The sequence below is a fragment of the Rhinolophus ferrumequinum genome, chromosome 10, assembly GCF_004115265.2.
Source record: "Rhinolophus ferrumequinum isolate MPI-CBG mRhiFer1 chromosome 10, mRhiFer1_v1.p, whole genome shotgun sequence".
In the NCBI taxonomy this organism is placed as follows: Eukaryota; Metazoa; Chordata; class Mammalia; order Chiroptera; family Rhinolophidae; genus Rhinolophus; species Rhinolophus ferrumequinum.
In genome coordinates, this window is record NC_046293.1 from 17,905,304 (window position 1) to 17,928,154 (window position 22,851).

General features: G+C 37.3%; 1 protein-coding gene and 1 pseudogene across 1 annotated transcript in view; both read left to right on the top strand.

Moving 5' to 3' along the window:
- The first annotated feature begins 847 nt into the window (after positions 1 to 847).
- On the top strand, positions 848 to 5,511 carry LOC117028735 (la-related protein 7-like; annotated as a pseudogene).
- A 42-nt stretch (positions 5,512 to 5,553) lies between these two features.
- SLC5A8 (solute carrier family 5 member 8) overlaps positions 5,554 to 22,851 on the top strand; it is a 48,327-nt gene continuing 31,029 nt past the window's right edge. The window contains exons 1-3 of the mRNA XM_033117517.1: positions 5,554 to 5,950; positions 10,932 to 10,997; positions 12,988 to 13,039. Of these exons, the coding sequence (XP_032973408.1) occupies positions 5,600 to 5,950; positions 10,932 to 10,997; positions 12,988 to 13,039 (469 nt within the window). The 5' untranslated portion in view covers positions 5,554 to 5,599. The remainder of the gene's footprint in view (positions 5,951 to 10,931; positions 10,998 to 12,987; positions 13,040 to 22,851) is intronic.

A 22,851-nucleotide genomic window follows, 5' to 3' on the forward strand; every position in this document is an offset into this window, starting at 1 on the left:
TGTAGACTTTATAGACACTGCACCTAGGCTACACTAAATTTATAAAAATACTTTTCTTCAATACTAAGTTAACCTTAGCTTACTGTAACTTTTTCACTTTACAAACTTTTTAATTTCTTTAACTTTTTGACTTTCATAATAACACTTAGCTGAACACAAATGCCTTGCATAGCTCTGTACAAAAATATTTCTTTACATCCTTATTAGTAGCGGTGAGGAACGCATTACACTACGTCACCATGGCTACAACATCACTAGGCAATAGGAATTTTTCAGTTCCATTATAATTTTATGGGATTGCCACTGTATTCGCGCTCCATTGCTAACCGAAACACTGTTACGCGGTACGTGACTGTTGTTGACAAGCCTCTACCCAGTAATCCACTAAGTGTGAGAGGAGAATGAAGGCTGTTTCAGACATGCTGCCTCTCAAGAAATAGCTCCTGTGAACTTTCTCCAGAAGCTGCTGGATGGTGTATACAGCCAAGACAAACATACCAAAGAAGAAACACGAGATTCAAGAAATAAGAGGTCAACTGGATAAAGACAGGGAATACCCCCAGAGTATAATAAACTGAGATCCCAGGGAAATAACTGTGCAACAGGTCTAGAGAGCAAACAGTTCACAGTGATTACCTGATGTATTGAAACATATTGAGTGGAGATTTACAGTTTTGGGGAAAGAGTTTGGGGAAGAGATGAATGGGCGAAGGGTATCGGGAGTCTACTCTTTTTTTGAGTATGTGGACAAACCTTAGTTCCCAGGTTTCAGGATAGAAGTTTGGCCACAGTTGTGCCCTGTGTCCTCTGTCCAGAGTCTCTCTGGAAGATACTGAAAAGAAAAAAGAAGTAGAAAGAAAAGAAAGAGTCTCAAGTTAAACAGGTGCTTGCTGATATTGCTAAGCAAGTGGACTTCTGTTTTGGAGAAGCAAATTTTCACAAGGGTAGATTTCTTTGAGAGCACATAAAAAAATCTAGAGATGGGTATGTTGATATATCACTTCTCATGTCTTGTAACAAGATGAGAAAATTGACCACTGATGGAAAGCTAATAGCCAGAGCACTGAAAATTTCAGCTGTTGTAGAGCTGGATTTAAAAGGCACCGGGATCAGGAGAAAAAAGCCTTTGGGTGAAAGACCACAGGATGAGGATGAGTAGACAGTGTATGTGGAATTACTTCCTCAAAATATTAATCACAGCTGGATTGAAAGAGTATTTGGGAAAAGTGGCAATGTTGTTTATGTAAGTGTACCACATTATAAATCTACTGGAGATCCAAAGGGATTTGCCTTTGTGGAATTTGAAACAAAAGAACAAGCAGCAAAAGCTATTGAGTGTCTTAACAACCCACCAGAGGAAGCACCAAGAAAACTTGGTATGTTTCCTAAAACCACAAAAAATAAGCCCATTCCTGCCCTTAGAGTAGCTGAAGAAACAAAAAAGCAGAAGAAAGGGTGAGGGAAGAAGGAAGACAGTCTCCAGACCAAAAGGCTGAACGTGGACACAGGGAAAGAGAGCAGTGGCTGCAGAGTAAAGAGCTCCAGGACCACGTCTGAGGGCTCTGAATGAGAGGTCACTGAACCCCAGAAGCCACCCTCAAAAGAAAGGAAGAAACAGGAAAGACCAGCTTGCCTTAGGTCAGAACAGGGAAGAGGAAGAAAAGTAGCTCTGAAGATGCAGAATGCTTCACGCCAGATCAAGAGTCAAGAAAAGGGCTCAGAAAGACAAACTTAAAAAAGCCTCAGAAATGGCCAAAGAATACTAAGATTTAGAAGACTCTACTGACAAGGAAAAGAATACTGGAGATATAAAAGACAGATGCATCTTAATACTAAAAAGGACGCATGAGATAAAACATAAAGAGAGGCACAGAATGGGAGAAGAGGCTATACCAAGATTAGACTGGCAAAGACTCAACATGCAAGTAAGCATATTAGATTTTCTGAATATGATTGAAAAATATTTTGGTTCACTTCTTAAGATTTCATTGGCTGCTCGAGCTATTTTTAGGAAACCCATTTTTATTATGGTAGTAATGTATAATGAATATTGTTGTTTTTTTTTAAAAAAACCCTACATTTACTTAAATACGTTTTTTTCTTTAACTTGTAAATTAGACCTTTTTTCTAGAGACAAGTATATTGTATACCACAATTTTTCATTAAACATTTGTTGAAATTATCTTACGTAATTCAACCTCAAAGTGATTTAGTAAATAAATGTTTTCAACATTATCATTAAAAAAAACAGACGTACAAATTGGCGGTTACCGAGTAGTCAGGGGGATGTAACGTACAGCATAGGGAATATAGTCAATAATATTGTAATAACTATGTATGGTGTCAGGTAGGTACTAGACGTATCAGGGTAATCACTTCATAAGTTATATAAATGTCTAACCAGGATGCTGTACACCTGAAACAAATATAATATTGAATGTGAACTGTAATAGAAGAATTTTTTTTTTAATTTTGAAAGGACAATAGGAAAATATCTACAAATTTTGAATAAGAAGATTATGACCTAAGGTTTTCTCAGCTGAATTTTCTTTTCATGTGTGAAAATACCAGATAAACAACATTATATAGGCAAAGGCTTGGAGAATAGAGAATTCATGAATTCTTTTTGAAAACACTGTTTGAATAAGTATATCAGACATTTGCAAGATCTGAAAGAACAGGGTATAGATTATACATAGTTCATGGCATTCTGTAAAAGTAATAAAGCAAGGGAAAATAGGGAACACAGGCTGTTTCTAACAGCAGTACTTCCAAAACATCTTTTACCTCAGCCCCAATGTCAATAAATTCGAAAGCAGCTAAAGAGTTATACAATGCCAGCACATACAGTGCCAAAGATATTTGCAGATAGTCTCATCTAATCCTCTACAACACTATGAAAAAAGAATTATTATCTGCATTTTAGATGTGGGAAGCTAAGGCACAGAAGTACTTGCCCAAGATATCACGGCTTGTGGATGGCTTCAGTCTAGAGTTTAACCTCGAGCTGTTCTTCCTCTAACAAGACTGCAAAGATATATTGGTCATTAGCTGCCTGAGGTTCTGTTCTTAACTCTAGATATCTAAAAAAAAAAAAAAAAACCCCACAAGTTTTGTTTAAATAGCATTTTCTCGTAGCTAGGGCTATTGGCTTTACAGGAAGTTCCCAGAAAATGCATTTAATTACAAGAAAGTTTCCTGAGCTGGATTCCTCTGTGTTATGCTTACAGGTTGTTTATATATCGGGGGGTGCCAAAAAAATATATAGAAGTAGCTATTTTGGTCAGCATTGCTCAAGCAGTAGTTCTCTGTCATCAGAAGTGTCTGGACGCTGATGGTAACCACTTTGAACAGCTCTTGTAAATGAAGAAGTCAAATGTGACTTGTTATTGGTATATGTTATTACAATTTTAATAGTTTTCCTTTCTTAAAATGTGTGTACATTTTCTTGGCACCCTCTGTATATACTATATATATTTTCTATACTATATATTTTTTTATATATTTTCTGACAATTAAGTTCACAAACTTGTTGCAGTGATGTTAATAACCTTTTTTGATAGTAGAGGGATTTTTCATTATGAATTTGTACCAACTGGACAAGCAATTAACCAAGTTTACTATTTGGAAGTGCTGAAAAGGCTGCATGAAAAAGTTAGACAACCTGAACTTTCATGGCTCTTGCATCACAACAATATACCAGTTCACACGGCACTGTCTGTGAGGCAGTTTTTAGCCAGTAAACAAATAACTGTATTGGAACACCCTCCCTGATCTGGCCCCCAAAGACTTCTTTCTTTACCCAAAGATAAAGGAAATATTGAAAGGAAGACATTTTGATGACATTCAGGACATCAAAGGTAGTAAGACAGCTCTGAAGGCCATTCCAGAAAGAGTTCCAAAATTGCCTTGAAGGGTGAAGTAGGCACTGGCGTTGGTGCATAGCTTCCCAAGGGGAGTACTTTGAAGGTGGCCATAGTGATATTCAGCAATGAGGTATGTAGCACTTTTTTTAGGATGAGTTTGCAAACTTAATTGACCTCATATATGTATGTATATACATATAGGTATAGATAAATATATATACGTATATATACATATACATACATATATATGTATATACACACACACACATATGTATGTATGTATATATATACATATATATAATATATATGATAGAGAGAACTTTACACAATTGCGACATAATTCTAAGCCACATTCTTATTTAAATGATTGCTTTACTTGAATTTCACTTCTATTTCCTCTTTACATACTCGGCTCAGCTAAATGTATTCTGTTTACCAAGGCTTGTTTTACCAAGGATCAAATTATACAGATGTACGAAAATGAACAAGCATGGCCTGAAATACACCTATGTCTGGGCACATTTGGCTGGAGTGTCCATTTTAAAAGAAAAACCCGAGAATTGCATTGCTTTACAAGTGTGACTCATGCATTGTTAGTAACATTTCAAGGCAAGCCACTTAAAATATGTCCTGAGTACTAATACTGGTGATGATCTTGTCTTCCATATGTTTTCAAGTGCCGTCATGTGAGTGTACATATTTATGCCTACATTGAACACATTATTTACGTTTGGGATCTACAACATACAGCAAATGATTAAGAGAACGCATTCTGAAATCCTAACTGGATTAAAAATCTTAATCTCCAGCATTTCCTCGGGCAAGTGGTTTAACCTTTCTAAACCAGTTTCCTCATTTGAAAAATGGAGATGATTCCTATCTCGACAAGGATAATAGCAAGAATTACACTAGTTGATGTATATAAAGTGCCGAGCACGTTAATGTATCACATGGTAAGGCTCATTACATAGTAGGAAAGGCTCCTGAATATTACAGCAACTATGATTTCTATGAGAGACTGTCGGGCATCAAAAATAACTTGAATGAAAACGCAGGCAACCAATAGCACAGACTTGTCCCTTTCCTTTATAATTGCTTACCTGCCTCAGGACTGATACCTCGGCTCAATGCACACTGTCCTCCCTCTCCCTGCCCCCCACCATCGCCCATTAATTAATCAAATAAGGCCATCTAAAAACTCCAGGCGTATCTTCTTAGGAGGACCCGGACTTTTGAATTGGAAAGCTAAAAAAGGAAAGGTGACAACTGCCCATCGGTCGCCTGCTCACGTAAATGGTGCGTCCCATCCCGTGCAGTTGAGAAAATTTGCGCCGAGCGCTCCCTGTGGATTCGCCAGACGTGGAAGAGGATCCAGTTTTCACCTGCCCGAGTGTCGCGGCGCCTGGGAGATCTGGACCAACTCGGCTTGGCACCTGGCGAGCGCTCAGCGCGGCGTGGGAGCCTCCCGAGGTCTCAGCCCCGAAGGTCTCTGTTGGCTGTGGTGGGTACAGAGGTTGCTGAGGGCGTGTGCCCCCCTCCCCCCTTCGCTAGGCTGTCGGGGCTATGGGGACCGACACCTGAGGACGCCTCCAATCGCCGACGGGCGCCACGCCCGCCGCGCCTGCCGCGGGGAAATAAGAAGTGAGCGCCAGGCGGCCCCGGTAAAGCTCCAGCTCAGGCTGCGCGCTGCGAGGACACCGGTTTACGCACAGGGCCCCTCGGATCGTGCGGCCATGGACGCGTCCCGGGGTATCGGCACCTTCGCGGTGTGGGACTACGTGGTGTTCGCCGGCGTGCTGCTAATCTCGGCCGCCATCGGCATCTACTACGCCTTCGCGGGGGACAGCCGGGAGACCTCCAAGGACTTCCTGATGGGCGGCCGCAGAATGCACGCCGTACCAGTGGCACTGTCCCTCACCGCCAGCTTCATGTCAGCCGTCACCGTCCTGGGCACCCCCGCCGAGGTCTACCGTTTTGGGATGATATACAGCCTCTTCGGCCTCACCTACTTTCTGGTGGTGGTCATCACCGCGGAGGTCTTCCTCCCAGTGTTCTACAAACTGGGAATTACCAGCACCTATGAGGTAACGGGCGACGGTGGGCTAGGGAAAGGGGAGGCGAGGATTCATGAAGCTCCTGAAGGGATTTTCCCGAGGGCAGACTCACCACCAAGTCGAAATGTTTCCCGGTGCAGGTCCATTGCCTTCCTCTCCCTCCGACACGCCCCCTTTAGGGAAGAGGTGTCCTTTAAAAGAGACAAAAATCTTGGGAGGTACTCCCAGGGTCTCAGTGATGGAGACAGACTTCCAAAGTGATTAAGACTTGTTGTGTTCCTTAAGGCTTTTTCTGCTTTAACATCTTTAATTCCGAGTCAAGGGGAAAGATTTGAAAACTTTTTATCTTGGTGGAGGGTAAGTCATTCAAGTTTCAGCGCCTCCTCCTTGAAATGAATCCCCTTGTTCCAGATCCTCAGGCAAAGCTCAGTTTTCCAGGATAGTTGGTGGAAACATTTGTACTTTACCCTCTTCCTTCTTCACAGACACACCTTCCAAAGAGAGGCTGGCCCTCCAGTGGTTAAGGTGCTGTATCTCTTGTCCCGGTACCTGAGTTTGAGATCAAATTCTAACGCTTACCTAGCTGGGTAAACTTGGGTGACGTATTTAACCTTTTGTGCCTAGCTTTTCATCTCAAAATGAAAATAATACCACTTACCTCATGTGGTTGTTGGGAGGATTAAATGAGATAATACAAGTGTAGCATTTAGAATAGTGTCTGGCACAGGGTCAGTGCTGAATAAATATCAGCGGTGAGTTTTGTCGTGGTGGTGCTGGTAGAGGTGGTTATCTTGGGATCACTAGGAAAATTTGGCTGCAAGGTTTTTAAACAGCTCTACCTGCCATCTCTCTGGAAGATGATTAAGGAAAACCATCTTTCCTATTGCACAGGTCCACTGGGTATAGGTTTTCTCAAGTTGCCTGCAGGAAAGGGCTTTGCAAAGATGGTGACTGTTTGGTTTAAAGAGCTGTTGGGGAGGAATGTTGGGGAGGACAAAAGCTCAGGGGATTGGTGGGGTTCAGTTCATTGTCTTCAGTGGTCTCCTTCAGGTGCTAACCCATGAGCCACATACACACACCTGCAGAAGTGTCTTCTCTGATAGGCCATTATCCAGACGGCTCTGAGTCTCATTCTCAGCAGCTTTCTCTGTCCTTGAGTGTATCTGGTGTTTGCTCCAATCCAGAGCTACTGGAAGGTGGTTTCCAAGTGAGGCTGGTTCAACGGCCCCAGTGCCACAATAAACGTTGGTGACAAATTGCATGAGCTCTAGTGACGTTATCTAGGGCAAGGCACTCCTGGGATTGCATTGCCTTATACTCCATCTGGTCAGTGTATTTGGGAGAGTGAAGTCTTTACCCCAGAAGTGAGCAGGATGGAATGTCTCTGATTTGCTCAAAGATAACAAACTGGTTGCCCCAGGCCAAGCTCAGTCTTCAGTCATTTTTTTTTTTTTGATCCTTAGGGTGTTTAAAAAAATAATAATAAGCATTTGATGATGGTGAGAAGTTAAATAAAACTCCAGAGGCTTCTTTTGAAAACCCAAGAGACTGGTGACCTTGGGCCCACTTTCCCTGTGGCCACAGGAAGGCAGTTTCTGGCCGTTGCTATCACTCTATACTGAGGACTCATCATTGTGTTTGCATGGTTATTTTCTTATGACAGAGAAATCTTTATCTGCACTTAATGTCTTTATCAAAAAAACAAAAGGGAAAATGGACAGGGGTGAAGGGAGTTCTTACTTCAAGGGAGTGGTGAGAGAACATATTTCTTAGTGGCTATGAGGAATATTCCAACACATTAGTATGTGAACAACTGGCCAATGTCACTCACGTATGTTACCTCATGGGACCCATAGACATTTGGGTCTGTGAGCTCTGATCTGTCGTTCACCAACTGCAAATCTCAGAAAGGCTTTGAAGAACCTGGCAAGATGACCTCAGTCCCCACAGATGAGTGCTGTTCTCGTTATCACTGAGGTATGCCTTTCCAGGCCAGCAACTTTATCTCCACCAGCAACAGATTTTCCACACATTTCCAGTGGTGGAGTCTACGTTAGCAGGGTTCCAGTTAAAAATGGCAAAAAACTAACATTTATTGAATGTTTAATCGATGCTGGGCCCCGGGGTGAATGTTTCACATACATTATCTAACTCAGTCCTCAAAACAGCCCTTGTAAGGGAGGTACTATGAGAGCCCCATTTTGCAGCCCAAGAGACTCAGAGTAAGTTAAGCCACAGAAGGGAGCGTGAAACAAAGTAGACACTTGCCTAGAGGCTGTGCCGTAGTGCGTCTTGGCTGCTTCGGAAGGTTCTGGTGAGGCTTCTTGAAGAATATTTGTTTGTTTTATGCTGAGAGGTGGAGCCACCCATACAGAATAAGAAGTCTAGCATGGAGTGATACTGGCATTCTTGCTCAAGTAGGAAATGTCTCCCCATTTACAGTTCGTTAGCTAAAATTGGCTGTTTAGAGCTTTTTTGATATCTATCACTGCCTTCAAAGGATAGTCCTGGTAGGTGTTTAACAGCCCCCAGACCCACAAATAAGAAGTCAAATGCAGGAATGGGATTTCATTCACCACTTCTGCAGTATCTTTCTGGATCCAGCAAAATCTGGGTGTTTGAACTGAGTCGTCCAGACTCTTTTTCTTCTCCTTCTCCTTCTCTTTCTCTTCCTCCTCCCCCTCCCCCTCCTTCTCCCTCCCCCCTTCCCCCTCCCCTCCTCCTCCTCCTCCTCCTCCTCCTCCTCCTCCTCTTCTTCTTAATTACTCAGTAGAAGTCTTAAGTCCCTAAGTTATTCAAAGTTCTGAGGACTGTGAGAGATCTTTGTTGCTATAGGCATCTTCTATTATTCTGTAGTTTTGTTTGGAAATCCTAGAGCCTATGTATATTAATAGCTCAGTGACTTGGGCTTCTGGGAGGCCTCCAGGTATTTCTTTAGCAGCCCAGTAACACTGATAGCAGAGATAGTAGACTTCTTGATTCTGTCTTGAGGTGGTCTTCTGTGAGCTTAAATCCATAGGTTTGCCTGGATCCAGCTGATCTTGGGGGAAAAATCCACACACACACTCAAGTTATTTGGTTCAACTTGCTACATTCTTACCTTTATTATATTCTCTCTTCCATTTTATTTAGTCTCTAGCAATGTGGATCCATGTACCCAGAAAAGGCCAAAACTTCTCTATTCATGTACATTCATTTCTTACTAGAATTTTACAAAATAACTCTGAAGAGACAACACTGCCCTGTTTCCAGGCTTCAAGACACTTCTTGAGTTTTCTAAATGCCTTCCAGATTATCCTTGGATGATTTTGACAACACGTAATTCACTGAGATTCAGATTCTCAAGGCCTGTGGTTTGGATACCAGCTTCTTCTCGTCTTACTTCTGAATGAACAGTTTACAACATTTATAGCATTTGGTAGTCTCCAAAACTCTGCAAAGCCAGAGTGGAAAGATTTATTTCTAGGATCCTCATTTTCAAGAGGAGGAACCTGAGATTTTGAATGACTGCCCCAAGCTTGTGGAGTCCAGAGGAAGGCTGGGACAAGGGCTGGAACTCTCTATTTTTTTATATATATATTTTTACCTGTCAGTTATTTTTGGAGGTCCTACTATATGTCCGTGCTACCCATTCACTCTGTATGAGTCTTAGACACATGGTCAGTTTGTTTACTTGTTTATTTTGAATAATGTCTTGGTTACATGTACAGATTTTGGCATCAAATGGTGCTAGATTTGCACTGTGCTGGCTCTAACAATTATTAGGGTGTAACCTTGGTGTTCTCTCTGAGCCTTTGTGTTCTCAACCTCACGCGCTTATACATAGAACCTGCCTGCGGAATTGTTGAGAGGACAATGTACAAAGAAAATAATCTATAAATGTTAGCTGTGGTTATGGAGCAAAAAATATCCTGTGTTTTTCCTCTGACTATGACCTAATGTCAGTTTTTCTTTACTCTTTCTCCCGCTGCTTTATGAAAAGATTATTGTCAGCCTTAAAATTCTCTCTACATGTAGTGATACTCTTTAAGTTAAAGAATATCTTGGACCCCAGGTTCCTTTCAGCTCTGAAATTCTAGAATTCTCGCTCTATAATGCATTATGATATATACTATAGGAGATAAGCAGATTGTATCATAAGATATAGCAGATGTCAAGGAGAGTAGGAAGAATTGGCAGGGTCGTTGGCTCTGAACAGAAACTGACTTGGGTTGATTTAAGTTAAAAAAAAAAATATTGGAAGAATATGGGAGTAGCACATATAACAGGGAAAAGCTGCACTGTGAAAAGGACAAAAGCCAGGGCAGATTCTTCAGGCCCCCTTGTCAGAATCAACCTGCTTTTGCTCCAATCATTTTCTAGCTTTATATTACGTTGGTGCAAAAGTAATTGCGGTTTTTGCAATTATTTTTAACCTTTTAAACCGCATTACTTTTGCACTAAAATAGTGTCTTGCCTCTAAGATTCAAATACCCATTGGGAAGAGAAGCTGATTGGCTGAGCTTGGGTCATGTGATGCAGGGCACCTTGATTGACAATCCCATCACAATTGCCTGCAGTGGGAGAGGGTTAGTTTACTAAGTGAATTAAAGGAAATGAATGGAGTAGATACCAAAAGCAAGGGGGAATCAACATTTTGCTCATTTGAAAAATGCAGAATATAAATTCCGTTTATATGACGTTCTGGAAAAAGCAAAACTAGGGGTGGAGAACAGATTAGTGATTGCCAAGGTTAAGAGGTTGAGGAGGGTTTGACTACAATGGAGCAACATGAGGGAGTTTTCTGGGGGTGAGGGAACTGTTCTGTATGTGTTAAAATCCACTGAACTGTACTCTAAAACAAGAGTCAATTTTGCTATATGTAAATAAAAATAATAGTAAAATAGAGAATACAGATTAGCTATGCAATTGCTTTACATTTCTAACTCCTTTACTTCTTAAGCTGCTGATTTAAGAAAAAAAGGTGTCCAGAGATTAAACATATTAACCATGTTTTCTTTTTTGGAAACAGTATTTAGAACTTCGATTTAACAAATATGTTCGTCTCTGTGGAACAATCTTCTACATTATTCAAACAGTAAGTAGCTCTCCATTAATTTATTTGATCTTTTATCATCTAAAATATTTTTAACCAAGGCATCGGTGCCAAGCTTTTTGGCACCGATGCCTTGAGAGGTAAATAAAGAAATGTTGACAGTAGAGGAAAACAAAAAAAAGGAAAAACACGGGTCACTACACAGCATTAACCCTTAAGATCACTAAACAGTGTTTTAGCAAATATATTCCTTCCTGGAAAAACAGAATGATTTCAATGAATGTTAAACATTATATTGATCAAGCAACAGTTATGTTGTTTTAGGAAAATATGCTTTTCCCTATCCCACCTCCTCACCAAAATCTCTGTAAGGGCATTATTGAAATGACAAAGATATTTGAAAGAGCTATAGTAGCTGAGAGTAGGAATTGTAACACAGGGAAAACAAATTGTATGCTTCATAGTATTTTGTAACATGTTGAATAGGTTTGAAAAAATTAACTGACATACAAAGACATTAGGAAATACTTTTCTTTGTTTGAAAGCATAGTTTAAAAATGAATCAGTAATCTCTTTTAAAAAATTGAAACATAGACCCAATTGAAGCAGTCACTGAGTGTAAAACAACAGAACCATGCACTCTGGAGGTGTTATTAAAGCCAAGTAACAGTCCAGTAATTCAAGAATATGCAAGTATAGATTTACTGATTGACACAAACGGAAAGCAGAGAGTTGCCAAGCAGTCAGTGACAGAGAATGCTTCCCACCCTTCATCCAGGCTGCTGGAGGCTTGTTATGATCATTGTCACATGATTTATGTCTATCTTCCTCTTGGCAGCGAAGTGCTCTAAGGATGGGTTTAATCATAGAAGTCTAGAAAGTTTTCATTCCCATCTCTATTTACAGTGCCATTTTTCTAATCAAAAGCTACCTAAGCATTTGCTACAGTACAAGAGAGTGCCTTTGTAAATTATTTAACTCAACTCTATTTTATATCTTTGTAAATTATATCACTTAAATTATATCAGTCCTTAACACTTGCAGTGTAAAAGGAAGGGGCCCTTTCGGGTCTGGTAGAGATTCTGGCACAGAGCTGAGGCTGGTAGCTTGTACTCTCTAACAATTCAGACCCTCTTTGGATCACTGTTAGAAATGCCAATACAAATGAAAAGTGGGGGCTAGTATTTAGAAGCTGGCCTGTGGTCATGTTTTCACATCTTCAACTTGGATAGAATAATGATTGTGGAAAGGTAGTTCATCCTTGCAAAAAGAGGGGAGCTTTAGTATCTCCCATTTGAAGGATTTACTTCCATAGATCTAACCATGTAATATAATCAAATATTCAAATACTGCATAGTATGGTATTTTTATGTTTTTATAAAATAATCATAGCATTAGCTTCTATGTGATATATTTGAAAGATCAAGTACAATGGCAGTGATATTCTGAGAAAAAAATACCTTATTTATCTTATTTACTGTTTACCCCCGATTACTGAATATTTGTTAAATGTGTAAATGAAAAAAATAAACAAAATGAAAAAGATGGAATACAGTTTTGGTTGGCTTTCAGGAATTTTTAGTACAAATTTTCACTTTTGTTTAATGGGCATGCAAAATTTTACAAACGAGTTTCTAAAATTTTCACTGTTTTCCTAATTAGTTATGTGGTGATTACCAATAATAGTTTGAAGGATGAGGGGCCGCCCACTTTAAAATTTGTATTCTTTCATTCTCATTGTTTCAGATCTAGGATAATTGATTTTAAACTTGAGTCGATGGATTAGTGACTACACAAAGCACATGAAAAGTCCATATTTTTACACAAAATTGGTCATAAAATATTTTGTAAGCTATGACCACACCATAAATGGAAAACGAGAATCAACTTAAATAACATTTTTCAAGTTATAAACAAATTTTATTAAGTATATTGAAACTTCTATTTTAATTCATAATTGAATTTATAGAAAAAAATACTGATATTTTATTTTGTAATTCATAGGATTTATTTATTTTGTTTTCCCCCCTAGATTCTGTATACAGGAATTGTTATTTATGCCCCTGCCCTGGCTTTGAATCAAGGTACGTTTTAGAGTTACCAATTATGTCACATTTTGGGATTCATTTTTAAAAGACCCTATTCTCTCTTTGGGGAGATGGGGAGATGGAGGAATGTTTCCTGTGACCTGCATCAGCTTGAGGTGGGAAAGGTGGGTTTAGTGTCTACACTAGCAGTTTCTTTGGGTTCCTGGGTCCGTAGCTCCAAAAGCTCTGTAGATTAGTAGAGGGACAGACCTCACTGGGCAGTGATTCCCTAGGATATGCCGAACAGTCGTTCTCCATTCCTTCAGAATGAGCACCCCCTGTAATCTAAATCATGAATGACTGTGCTTCCTCCCTTTGTGGGTATCACCAGGAGCACATCTCCAAGGGGCTTCTGTGTTTGGCTCAGTTACATTGTAAAATCTGGCAGGGAGAGAAGATTTTTCTTCTTCCCACTTCTAATGTGGTCCAAAATGCAAAACAAACAGATCTGTGATCTGAAATATCAGATTGCTCTAGGAACAAAAGGACAGATGGCTATAGTGTCCTTATACACAAATGTATTAAGGTTGTACTGATCAACAAATTACTCCATGCTCTAGATTTGGGCAGATAATAGCAGTGAAGCTGGGATGGTTTATTGAGATATAGCCCTTATATCCTCAAACGGCTTCAGGGAAACCCTCTGTCCTTTGACTTCTTATCAATCACAAGGGAGTTTACCTCGAAAACTTCCTTGTAAAATGCACAAGTGGACTTTGTGATGGGAAGAATGTGGTGTAGTTCCTGGAGTTAATATAAATTGAAAAAAAAAAACAACAAACCCTTGCTAACTCCACACGCTAATTTTTAAATTTCATGACCGGAAGAAAGGTGTTATCACCTACGGCACTATGGAACACAACAGTATCATTACAAAGAACTTCCTTATATAATGTGCTCTTGAATTCTGAATGGCAGGTATGTTCCATGTCAATATTACCAACATCATGAGTGCATCATTTCATATGCAAAAATCTCAGCGGTAAACTTAATAAGTTACCTATTGGCTTTAAGTGTAATTAAAGATGTTGGTTTTAGGTTTTAAAGTGCAGTTCTGGTAAAAAGAGAGCACTACCTTCAATCTGTGAAGAAATCAAGGACTCGATTCTTATCAGTTTATTGATCCACTTCCTTGGAATCCATTAGAACCTGGGGACTGCATTTTGACCACTTCAATATAAAGTGTGGATTTCACTGTGAGGAAGGCAGTAGGCACAAGCATAGAAATGTTACTTGGTTTGAAAAAGGTGCGCAGTAGAAACTTGTTTAACTGAATTAAAACTTCACATTTTCTAGGTCCAATCTTTTTTTTTATTGTTTTTAATATGGAAAACTTCAAACATGTACCAAGACAAAGAGAATAGTGTATTGAATCCTAATATACCTTTAACTCTGCACTAATAATTATCAACTCTTGCTTAATTCACTCCGTTTCCCTCACTAGATTGTTTTGCTGTGAATCTGAGATACTTTATCATTTCATCTGAATTTATTCTCTCGTTTAAAAATAAGGATGTGCTTTCCCCCCCCCCGAGATATAATTGACATTATGTTAGTTTCAGGTGTAAAACATAGTGATTGGATATTTTTCTATTTTGCAAAATGATCTCCACAAGTCTAGTTAACATCCATCACCATACATACACAATTTTTTTCTTGTGATAAGTGCTTTTAAGATCTACTCCCTTAGCAACTTTCAAATATGCAATACAGTACTGTTAACTATGGTAACCATGCTGTACATTACATTCCCATGACTCATGTATTCTATAACTGGAAATTTGTACCAGGATGTGCTTTTTAAAAATACAGTTTACACCATCATCATATCTAAGACATTAACATTAATTTTTTAATATCATCAACATGAAGTCAGTGTTCAGATTTTCCTGAATTTCCCCCCAGAGTTTGTTATAATCGGGATCCAAATAAGCTTATTAATTGTATTAGTTGATTTGTCTCTTAAGTTTTCCTTTCTTGCTTTTTAAAATTGAAAACTATTTTTGCTGAGATATAGCTTATATACAAAAATGCACAGAACTTAAGTGTACAGTTGGATGAGTTTTGACAATTTTATACACTTGTGTGTCCACCACTCAACTCAAGGGATAGAATATTTCCATCATCCAATTCCAGAAAATTTTCTTGTGCTTCTTTCTAATAAATACCCCCTACCATTCCGAACAGCCAGTTTCTGATTTTTATTACCATAAATTCATTTCCCTTGTTCTTAGATATTTTTTTTTTATAAATGGAATCACGTAGTGCCTTTTTGCATCTGGTTTCTTTTCCTGAACAAAACATTTTTGAGACATTTATTCATGTTGCTACATGTATCAGAAGTTTATTCTTTTTTTTATTGTTGGTATTTTACGATATGCACCTACCAAAATCTCTTTGTCTGTTCTCTTGTTGATGGACTTTGGGGTGTCTCCAGTTTTAGGCCAGGATGAATTAAGGTGTTAAGAACATTCTTGTACAGGTTTCATTTCACTTTGCTTTGCTTTTTGACACACATTTTCATTTCTATTGGGTGAATACCTGGAAGCAATATAAAGTTAAATATGTATCTGTTCTGATCTACCACAGGGTAGATGCATATAGGAAATTTAAAGAGAAACTGCCCAATAGCTGCTCTACTTAGCAAAATGGTTGTTCCATTTTACATGCCCACCCCACAATGTATACGAGTTCCAGTTACTGCACATTCTTGCCAACATTTTATATTTGTCTTTCAATTTTAGCTGTTCTAGTTGTATGGTCTATTATCTTATTGTGGTTTTAATTTGCATTTTCCTGATGACTACTAATGTTGAGCTTACTGGTCATGGAAGAATAAAATAAATACAAAAAGACTAGTAAAAAGTAGTCAAAAGACTTGAACAGTTTACAAAAGCAACTATTCTTTCAATCCATTAAATGGTATATTTATTCATTTACACAGACCTTTTAAAATTTCTCTCAGTAATGTTTTATGGTTTTTGATATTGAAGTCTTGTACATATCTCTTAGATTAATTCCTAGATAATTGATGTTTTTGATGCAATTGCAAGTGGTATTGTTTTATAATATTATTTTCTAATTATTCATCATTGCAAGTATATAAAAAATACAGTCGACTTTTATATGTTGAACTTTTTTTTAAATTTTATTGGGGAATATTGGGGGACAGTGTGTTTCTCCAGGGACCATCAGCTCCAAGTCGTTGTCCTTCAATCTAGTTGTGGAGGGCGCCGCTCGGCTCCAAGTCCAGTCGCCATTTTCAATCTTTAGTTGCAGGGGGTGCAGCCCACCATCCCATGTGGGAATTGAATGGCCTCACCTCTGGAAACTCAGTGGCAGCTCGTTGTCTTCAATATAGTTGTGGAGGGCGCAGCTCACTGGCCATTGTGGGAATCGAACTGGCAATATTGTTGTTCAGAGCTCGAACAACTGAACTATCTGACTGCCCTATATGTTGATCTTTTATCCAGAGAACTTGCTAAATTTACTTACTAATTCAAGTAGGTTTTTGGTAGATTTCGTAGGATTTTTATTTTTATGAATAGAGACGGTTTTAGTACTTCTTTTCCAATTGTATTCCTTTTATTTCTCTTTTTTGTCTTACTGCAGTGTTAGTGTGGGAAATTAAATATTGATTTTCGAGTATTAAACCAATTTTGCATTCATGGGTAAACTTCACTTGGTCATAGTGTATTAACCTTTTTATATATTGCTGGATTTGTTTTGTAATATTTTGTTAAGGAATTTTACAGTCCATGAGGAATATTGATCTGAAATTTACTTTTCCTTCAATGTCTTTATCAGGATTTTTGTATCAGTTATGCTGATTCATAAATGAGTTGGAAAGTGTGCCCTTTTCTATTTTCTGAAAGAGTTTGTGTAAAATTGTGTATTTCTTTCTTAAATGCTTGATAGAATTCACAATGAAGGCCTCTGGGCCTGATGCTAGTTTGTTTTTGTGGATAGGTTTTGGTTTATGGATTAGATTTTTAAAGCAAACATAGTTACTAAATATTTCTAATTCTTAGTGAATTGGTCTTGGTGAACTGTTTTTCAGGGAATTAATTCATTTTGTCTAACTTATCAAATTCATTGGCATAAATTTCTTTATAATATCCTCTTGTCTGTTTAATGTTTGTAATATCCATAGTCCCTCCTAATTATTCTTAAGGTTGATAAAACATCCTTTCTATTTTTTTCCTTGCTATCTTACTAATCTTTTATTGATGCTTTAATTTTTTCTAAGAACCAATTTTTGGCTTTGTTGATTTACTGTTTTTGCTTTGTATTTCAATAATTTGTACTATTATGGTTATGATATTTTTCTTCTACTTTGGGTTTACATTTTCTAGCTTCTCAAATTAGAAACTTAGCTTATTGAGTTTAAATTTTTATTTTCTAATGTAAACATTTAAAGTTATAAATTTTTCTTTAAGCACTGTTTCATCTGCATCCCACAGATATTGATACATGTGTATTTATTATCATTCAGTTCAAGACATTTTCTAATTTTTTTCTATTTCTTTTACCTGCAGGTTGTTTAGGAGTGTGTTACATAATGTTCCAATAGTGGGTGATTTTCTAACATATCTTTTTGTTATTAATTTCTAAAGTAATGATACTTTGGTCAGAGAATTATTATGATTTTAATCCTTTGAAATTTATTGAGATTTGTTTCATGGCCCAGGATATGGCCTATCTTGCCAAACATCCCTTGTACTCTTATAAAGAATGTGTATTGTGTTGGGTGTCATGTTTTACAAATGTGAAAGGTTCAGTTAATTAATAGTGTTGTTCAGATCTTCTATGTCTTTACCAACTTTTTTACTTGCATCAGTTATGGAATAGGGATGTTAAAATTTCCAAATTTAACTGCTAAGTTTTCCTTTTCTCCTGTCCTGTCAATTTTTACTAGATGTATTTCTTTTTTTTAAAGATTTTATTGGGGAAGGGGAACAGGACTTTATTGGGGAACAGTGTGTACTTCCAGGCGTTTTTTCCAAGTCAAGTTGTTGTCCTTTCAGTCTTAGTTGTGGAGGGTGCCATTCAGCTTCAAGTTGTTGTCCCTTTCAGTCTTAGTTGTGGAGGGCGCAGTCAGCTCCAGGTACAGTTGCCATTTCTAGTTGCAGGGGGCGCCCACCATCCCTTGCGGGACTCGAGGAATTGAACTGGCAACCTTGTGGTTGAGAGCCCACTGGCCCATGTGGGAATCAAACCGGCAGCCTTCAGAGTTAGGAGCATGGAGCTCCAACGGCCTGAGCCACCGGGCCGGCCCTTTACTAGATGTATTTTGAAGCTCTTTTAAAATCTCTTTTAATTTATAATATCCCTCCTTTTTTTAAATTGCAATTTATTTGTTGAAGAAATTGGGTCATTTGTTCTGTCAGGTTTTCTAGGTTCTTGGTTTCACTGACTACATCAGCATGGGGTTAATGTTCCCAGTCCTCCGTGTTTCTTGTAAACTAGTAGTTGGAACTAGAAGCTTTCTCAGACTCCGGTTCAACTTTGTGGAAAGAATATTTCATAGACGGTTTCATTTATTTCCTTCAGAAGGCACAGAATGACAGCTTTTATATTTTTTTATTAGTAGCCATTAATGATCACTCTAGGTCTATTATTTCATTAGGACTTATAAAATGGGTATTCTAATTCTATGATTCCATCTTTACTAGAGAGAATACTCCTATAAAGAGATACTTCATCTTATCAACTGTTTGGTTACCATGAAATATAGTTTGTATAGAAAAGGCAGGATAAATGTCTGATTTTCCACCTTTATTTATCAGTGTTATTTGTAATAGATATATACTATATTAGAGGGGCAATAGATTGGGGGAGGGGGGTTATCACTTTGTGAGGGGTAAAATGTCTAATTATTATATTGTTTTGTACACCTGAAACTAATAAGAGAAATAATAAAATCCCACCATGATTTGAAAACAAAACAAAACGAATTATAAATTGGTTCCTTACTATTCTCTGCAGGTAACTGAAGGGTTTTTTTTAAAAAAAAATCATTATGAATGCATGGATTTAAACAGCTGATGTTATTTCATATCATTATGGTTATAATATTGATGATCATATTATCTCATTTTTGTCCAGCAGGAGCTTTCTTAAATTGTCTTCTGAATCCTTTCGACATGATTCCAGTAGTGCTTAATAGTTACTTTGCTTAGTGGAATGACAAGATGTTTCAGTCTTACCTTGTAAATATCCTGGCCCAGTCCAGGTATCTGCTATTCTTTTTAGGGAGAAATGGTGTTTAGAGACCACAATCTACATAGTAGAGGTATTCATTCGACTGAGTCAGTCATTTATTCTAGGTCTTCTCAGTGAACAGAACTGGAGGATGTATATTAAAGAAAAACTAAATTAAGAAGTCGTACTAATATTTCCAATTTTTCAAATTCAAATTTTGGATTTTAGGGTGTTTGCCTCACGACTTTGGTTTTATATTTTGTCTCTCTTATTTTATGCTGAAACTATTGTTCTTTTAACAAAATATTAATGAGATTATTTATTTTCTTTATGCAAATATATACTCATATACGTATATATTGCTTTCTCAACTTTGGCCGCACATTGGATTCACCTGCAGAGTTTTAAAAAACACCAATTCCTAGCTCTCACGTCTTGTGATTCTGAATTAATTGGCCTGTTGAGTGTACAAGTCATTGGGAATTTTAAAATCTCTGGTGATTTTAATGTACAAAGTTGAGAAATACTAATGTAATAGTTTTACATTAGCAATTCCATTATTTTTACTAATTATGTGATGGCCAAAACAGTTAAAATTCATTTCTTTGAAGTTCTCTTTTTCCCTTGGGTGTGTCCATAATTTTGTCTTTTTCAGAAAGCATGTAGTTGGAATCATACAGTCTGCAGCCTTTTTAGATTAGCTTCTTTTACTCAGTAATCTGCATTGAAGGTTCCTGTGTGTTGTTGGATGTCTGAGTAGCTCATTTCTTTTTAGTGCTGAATAACATTCCATTGTCTGGATATACCACAATTTATTTATCCATTTATTTGCCTCCTGAAGGACATCTTGTTGTTTCTAAGTTGTGGCAGTTATGAATAAAGCTGCTATAAACATCTGTGTGCAGATATTGCTGTAGTCATGGTTTTCAACTCTTTTGGGTAAATACCAAGGAGCACAATTGCTGTGTGAATGGTAAGAGTAGAGTTTTGTTAGAAACCGTCAAACTATCTTTCAAAGTGGCTGCTACCATTTTGCATTCTTACCAGCAAGGTATGAAAGAATTCTGTTGCTCCACATCCTCACCAGCATTTGGTAGTGTTGGTGTTCCGGATTTTGGCTCTTCAAATAGGTGTGTAATGATATGTCATTTTTTAAAAATTTGCATTTTCCTGATCACATATGGTGTGGAGTGTGCTTATTTGCCATCTATATATCTTCTTTGGTGAAATGTCTGTTAAAATCTTTGGCCTATTTTTGAATCAGGTCATTGTCTTATTGTTGAATTTTAAGAGGTTTTTTTTTGTGGTTTTTTTTTTTTGTATATTTTGGATAACAATCCTTTTTCAGATGTGTCTTTTGCAAAATTTTCTCCCAGTTATGGCTTGTCTTCTGATTTTCTTGATATTATCTTTTCATAGAGCAGGTGTTTTAATTTTAATGAAGTCCAGCTGATCAATGACTTCTTCTCTGGATTATGTCTTTGGAGTTGCATTTAAAAAGGTATCACCATAGCCAAGGTAGCCTGCTTTTCTCCTATGTTATATTCTAGGAGTTTAATAGTTTACATTTAAGTCTATGAGCCATCTTGATTTAATTTTGGTGAAGAGCATAAGGTCTGTATCTAGATTTATTTATTTTTTCCTTGTGCATGTCCAGTTGTTCCAGCACCATTTGTTGAAGAAACTCTCTTTGCCCAATTATATTGCCTTTGTTCCTCTGCCAAAGATTAGTTGACTATATGGGAATTATTCTGGGCTCTCTCTTCTTCTTCATTGATCCACTTGTCTATTTTTGCACCAATACCACACTGTCTGGATTCTTGCAGCTTTTTAGTAATCTTGAAGTCAGGTAGAATCAATTCTCCAACTTTGTTCTTCTCCTTCAATATCGTGTTGGCTATTCAGAGTCTTTTGCCTCTCCATAAAACTTCAGAATCAGTTTGTTGATTCTACATAGTTTGTCATTATATACAAAATAACTTGCTGGTATTTTGATTGGGATTGCATTGACTCTATATATTAAATTGGGAAGAAGTGACATCTTGACAATATTGAGTCTTTCTATCCATAAATAGGGAATATCTCTCCATTTAATTAGCTCTTTTTTCATTTTATTCATCTGAGTTTTATAGTTTTCCTCCTATAGATCTTATATATACTCTGTTAGATTTATAGCTAAATATTTCCTTTTAGGGCTAATGTAAATAGTAATGTGTTTTTAATTTAAAATTCCACTGTTCATTGTTGGTAAGTAGGAAAGCAATTGACTTTCGTATATTAACCTCTATCCTGCAACTTTCCTATAATTACTTATTTGTTCCAGGAGACATTTTGTTGGTTCTTTCAGCTTTTCTACATAGATGATCATGCCATCTGTGAACAAGGAGAGTTTTACTTCTTTCTTCCCAATCTGTATACCTTGTGTTTCCTTTTTTTTTTTTTTTTGGCCTTATTATATTAGCAAGACCTTCCAGTACGATGTTGAAAAGCAGCAGTAAGAGGGGACATCTTTGCCTTGTATCCAGTCTTAGTGGGAAAGCTTCCATTTTCTCATCATGAATTATAATATTAGCTGTAGATTTTTTTGTAGATAGTCTTTATTAAGTCAAGATATTTCCCTCTATTCCTAGTTTACTGAGTTTTTATCATGCATGATGTGTTGGATTTTGTCAAATGCTTTTTCTGTGTCTATTGATATGATAATACGATTTTTATTTTTCAGTCTGTTGATGGGATGGATTCCATTAATTGATTTAAAAATGTTGAATCAGCCTTGCATACCTGGGATAAATCCCACTTGGTCATGTTGTATAATATTTTTAATACATTTTTTATTTGATTTGCTGATTTTGTTGAAGGTTTTTGTATCTATATTCATGAGCGATATTGGTCTGTAGTTTCCTTTTCCTGTAATGACTTTGTCTGGTTTTGATATTAGGGTAATGCTGGCCCCATAGAATGAGATAGGAAGTATTTCCTCTGTTTCTATCCTCTGAAAGAGATTGTAGAGTTGGCATAATTTCTTCCTTAAATGTTTGCTAGGATTCACCAGTGAACCCATCTGGGCCTGGAGCTTTCTCTTTTGGAAGATTATTTACTATTGATTCAATTTCTTTGACAGATTTTGGCCTATTCAGATCATCCATTTCTTCTTGTGTGAGTTGTGGCAGGTTGTGTCTTTCGAGAAATTGGTCCATTGTCAAATTTGTGGGCATAAAGTTGTTATCTTTCTATTTAAAAAATATATATATATACATATACACATACAAATATATATATATATATATATATGCCCATTATATATATATATATATATACATATATAATATGCCCATCCACTTCTTAGATAAATGGTAACAAATTATATGGACTTTTATCTGTCTTGGTCCCATTTTAGTAACATGCACAACTTGTCTTTCAAGGACTGGTAAAGATACTGTATTTACTTCAACCATAATGACAAATACCCTATCCATTCTGTCTAAATAACCACCTCATAATATTAAGCCGTTTCTTAGCTTAATTACAATGTAAACTCTTTTTTGTATATTTAATTTAGCCAATGTTATATCCATGTATGGTGTCTGAGGGTAAAAACCAGGTCT